Source organism: Odontomachus brunneus, unplaced genomic scaffold (assembly GCF_010583005.1).
Source record: "Odontomachus brunneus isolate Ranch 3 - 2012 unplaced genomic scaffold, Obru_v1 Obru_scaffold_001, whole genome shotgun sequence".
NCBI classification, from domain to species: domain Eukaryota; kingdom Metazoa; phylum Arthropoda; class Insecta; order Hymenoptera; family Formicidae; genus Odontomachus; species Odontomachus brunneus.
The window spans coordinates 7,007,487-7,012,065 of record NW_022639451.1 but is presented as its reverse complement, the minus strand read 5'-3'; the positions used below and the strand labels follow the sequence as shown (position 1 = coordinate 7,012,065).

The 4,579-nt window shown below is 58.9% G+C and overlaps 1 protein-coding gene across 1 annotated transcript; it reads left to right on the top strand.

The window, feature by feature from the left end:
* The first annotated feature begins 521 nt into the window (after window positions 1-521).
* On the top strand, window positions 522-1,361 carry LOC116849732. Its single transcript, XM_032827214.1, has 2 exons — window positions 522-700; window positions 806-1,361. Exons 1-2 carry the CDS (start codon window positions 522-524, stop codon window positions 1,359-1,361), a joined length of 735 nt encoding a protein of 244 aa, XP_032683105.1.
* Window positions 1,362-4,579: the final 3,218 nt, after the last annotated feature.

The following is a 4,579-nucleotide window of genomic DNA, read 5'->3' as shown; positions in this document are numbered from 1 at the left end:
AAGAGGGACATGTCCGCCAGCACTGCCGCAGCGACGTCGACCGGCCCGGGATGTGCTACCGCTGCGGTGGCCCGGGTCATCGAGCCGCGGAATGCACCGGACGCCTGGGGTGTCCGGCGTGCTCCACGGCAGTAAAGGAGATCGTCCATAGATTGGGAGGGAAGGCGTGCATCCCCTCTCAGAAAAAGAAAGGGAAAGGGAGAAACAAAGGGGCGGGGAAAACCCGAACCTCGCCTCTCTCCCTATCCCCCCAGGAAGGCGGTCAGCAGCAGCCCCCGGTCCTCCGGGAACCGGTTGCCGGACCCTCAGTGTTGGGTCAACTGGACCCTCCCTCGAAAGAGAGAAGGGAGCCCAGGAGGCCCAAAAATGGTAAGGCCTGCCCATCTGCACCCGAGGACCCAGAGGTCCTCACCGAGGTGCAGATGGAGGAGACTCCCCCGACAGAAGGGGAACGGGGGCGGACAAAGCCCCCGTAACAGCAGAGGGGGCCAACCTGGAGGAGATGAACCCAGTGACTACCAATGGCGTCTAAACTCCTCCAGGCCAACTTAGGCCATACAAGGATCGCCCAAGACCTGTTCCTGCATTCGCTGGCTGAACGCAGGGCAGGTCTGGGCGTTGCGGCCGAGCCCTACCGGATCCCAGCTGACGACTCACGTTGGTTCGGGGTCTCGGGGAGCTCGGTCGCCATCTACTGGAGGTGATGTCAGGAATCTCCCCGGCCGGAGCTCATTGCGGCCGAGGAGTTCCTGGTAGCGGTGAAATAGGAGGCCCTTGTAGTGGTTGCCCTCTACGCTCCCCCAAGATGGAACAGAGCCGACTACGAAACGCACCTGGACCGGGTGTCAGGGGTCGTCAGACGATGCGCCCCTCACCCGTTGGTGGTGGCCGGGGACTTTAACGCCAAATCCAGGGCGTGGGGTTCCCCGGCCACAAATGTCCGTGGTCGGCTCACCGAGTTCTGGACGGCGTCGACGGGCCTTTGTCTTTTGAACGAAGGCTCGATGAGCACTTGTGTGCGCCCACAGGGCGAATCTATCATTGACCTCACCTGGGTCAATGGCCCTGCGGCGCGCGCGGTAGGGGTATGGAAGCTGGCGGAGGTAACGGACACAGGATCCGACCACCTCTATATAGAGGTGGTCCTCTCCGCTGTTCCCCCCGAGGTACTCAGGCGCCGCCGGGACAGGGAGCGGGGGCGGTCTAGTAGATGGGACCTCCGGAAGATGGACGCGGGTGCCCTTCGAGCGTCCATAGTGGCGACGGAGTGGTCCCCGGGGGGAGGGTTCTCCTCCCTTCTACGGGAGCAGGCTGAGGTGAAGGAGGAGGCGGAAGAACTCAGACATGGACAGGGCGTGTAATGCATCCATGCCCCGAGTCCGCCCCATGTCTTTCAGGTCCGCGTATTAGTGGACGGAAAAGATAGCCGTTCTCAGACGCTCCTCCGTCCAGGCCAGGCGACGAATGCAGCGGACCAGAAGGGCGGGGGACGTCGCGGAAACGACGAAAGCGCGCAGGGTGTTCCAGGCTGCACGGAAGCTCCTGCGCGTAGCCATAATGAAGGCCAAGGTCAGGGCTTGGGAGGACATGCTCAAGTCCCTGGATAGGGACTCTTGGAAGCCCCCATACAGGCTAGTGTTGCGTAGACTTAGACCCTGGGCGCTCCCGGTCACCGAAAGTTTGGACCCCGCACTCCTCAATAATGTGGTGGGGACCCTCTTCCCGGATGAGGGACCGCTGCCTCTACGAGGGTCCTCTGTTGAACTGGAACGAGGAGTGGGAGGTGTCCGGGGACGAGCTGGCCCGGGCGGCTCGCCGGCTCAGAGGGGCGAAAAAACCCCTGGGCCGAATGGGGTCCCGGGCCGAGCATGGGCTCTGGTCTTGGCCGACATTGGAACCTGCCTGAGGCGCCTCTTTAATGGGTGCCTCAGGACGGGCACCTTTTTCACTCGGTAAAAAAGGGTGGAGCTGATCCTCATTCCCAAGGAGAGTTTGCCCCCGGGTGCTCCTTCCGCGTATAGGCCTATATGTCTATTGAACGAGATGAGGAAATTCTTTGACAGAATCGTTGTGGCCCGCCTCGTCCGGCACCTCTCTCGACAGGGTCCGGACTTTAGCGACGCGCAATACGGCTTCCGCGTGGGCCGCTCCACGGTGGACGCGATCATACGCCTTCGCGGAGGCGCAGGTGGAACAGGGGAGGGTAGTTGTGGCGATCTCGTTGGATATAACGAACACCTTTAACTCCCTTCCTTGGGACCGGGTGGAGAAGGCGATGCGGTACCATCCTTCCCCCTCTACCTGATCCACATTGTCCGGGCATACTTCCGGGAGAGGAGCGTGGAGTTCGTCGACCGCGCCGGACTCCAATACGGAAGGGGCATGCGGTGCGGGGTCCCGCAAGGGTCGGTTCTGGGGCTTCTGCTATGGGACCCCGCCTACGACCGCGTTCTTAAGACAGCCTTTCCCCGGGTAGCGCAGTTGTCTGCTATGCTGACGACACGCTGGTGCTGTCCGGGAGCACCGACTAGGGGGAAGCGACGGCCCTGGCTAACGTGGCCGTACGCTCGATCCGGGCACTTGGCCTGAGGATGGCACCCCATAAGACCGAGGCGATTTTTCTACACGCCGGGTCTGGGAAGCCGCCCCCTCGGGCCCACATTATGGTGGGAGACACCCGCGTAGAGGTGGGGTCCGGGTTAAAGTACCTGGGCTTCACCTTGGGTGGAACTTGGCATTTCGTCGAACACTTCGAACGACTGAGCCCTAGGCTGGGCAGGGTGGCGGACGCGCTGGCCTGCCTCCTGCCCAATTTCGATGGTCCACGGGCAATGGTGAGACGGCTGTATGCCAACACGGCCCACTCCATGGTCTTGTATAGGGCCCCGGTGTGGGCGGATGAGATGGGGGCCAATCGGCGCATCAAGGCGCTAGTTTATGGCGCCCAGCGCGTCATGGCCAACCGTCTCACCCGAGCTTATCGGACCATGTCGTATGCGGCAGTCACGGTCCTGGCCGACATGCTCCCGGCGGAGCTTCTCGCTAGGGTACGCTTCTCGTACGCTGATATGTACGCCCGCCTGAGGGAGCGTCGCAAAGAGGGGGCTGAAACGTCGGCCGGGACCATAGGACAGATCCGTGCCCTGGCTCAGCGCAGGTCCCTCCTACTTTGGAAGAAGCAACTCGGGGGACCCAACGTGCCGAGCAGGCGGACTATCGAGGCCATCCGCCCCTGTCTTCTCGAATGGGTGGAGAGGGGGCCACGGCGGGTTGAACTTCCACCTGACACAGGTGCTCACCGGGCTGCTTCGGTGAATACCTGTGTCGCATAAGTAAAAAGCGTATGGCGCATTGCCACCACTGTGCGGCCGATCAGGACACCGTGCAGCACACCCTGGCTGATTGCCAGGCGTCGACTGCCGAGCGGGACGTCCTGATCGCAGTGGTGAGCAATGACCTCTCGCTTCCGGTCGTGGTCAAAACCATGGTCGAGAGTAGGGAGGCTTGGGAGGCGGTGGCCTCCTTCTGCTCCACCGTCATGAAGCAGAAGGAGGCTGCCGAAAGAGTTAGGAGGGGGGAGGCGGAGGTTGTACCGACCCCCCCCCCCTCCATCTCCTCTACGGGGGGGATGAGGAGGACGACGAGCCGCGGAGAAAAGTGAGGCGGGTTCACAGGTAGCGTCTCCGCCCCCCTCCCACCCACCTCAGATATAGGCTAGAGGGGAATCCCAACTGAGGGTTTCCCCTCCCAATCATGGGGAAATGCCCTTACCCGGCGTGGCGGCCATGGAGGGGGGATAAAACCCCCACATCCCTCTTAACCCCCCCTTAATCCCATATATATACATATACGCCCACCCACATTCACACCCCCACATCCCTTCCTCTAAAAATCCCCTTCCTCCCAACAACACTTCTCTTCTTCCCCCCACCATATCCCATACCCCAACCCTTCCCCCGGCCGCCCGCCTAGACGGGCCAATTCGGAGCTAACCTAAAATCTCCGGACTCCGGACTATGGAGCGGAGAGGAATGAACCTGCATTGCAGAATATTGAGCGGCGCGTGATATCTGCAATTGGACTCGACTACGTTGAGGGAAATGCGAATTGACCTGACAGTTGTATGGAAGATGATGTATGTATACATGCATTCAGTGTGTTCTTTGGACCCTACGTTTTATTATATTAGTATTATATGTATATATACAGGGTGAATATTATATACCGGAACACCTGAATATCTCGAAAGCAAAGCGTTGTATAAAAAAATGTTAAATACAAAAGTTGTAGGGTTAAGAAAGATATATTTTATGATATTAGCAGTTTGACCTTGAGTTGCGTCATAAAGATCAGGTCAAGGTCACAATGATGTTTTTAAATAGATACCCCCATTTTTTATTATATATTCTTGTAGCTTATCTCGAGAGCTTTCCAAAAAACTATACTTAAGTATTTTTTCGTTAAGTACTTTTCGAGTTAAGAGGCTTCAAAGTTACGCTCTTTAGCATTAGCGCGCGTGGATACCGTAGTGACGAGCACGAACGCGCGCTCGTATTAATAGTAAATAGCGTAAGGCTGA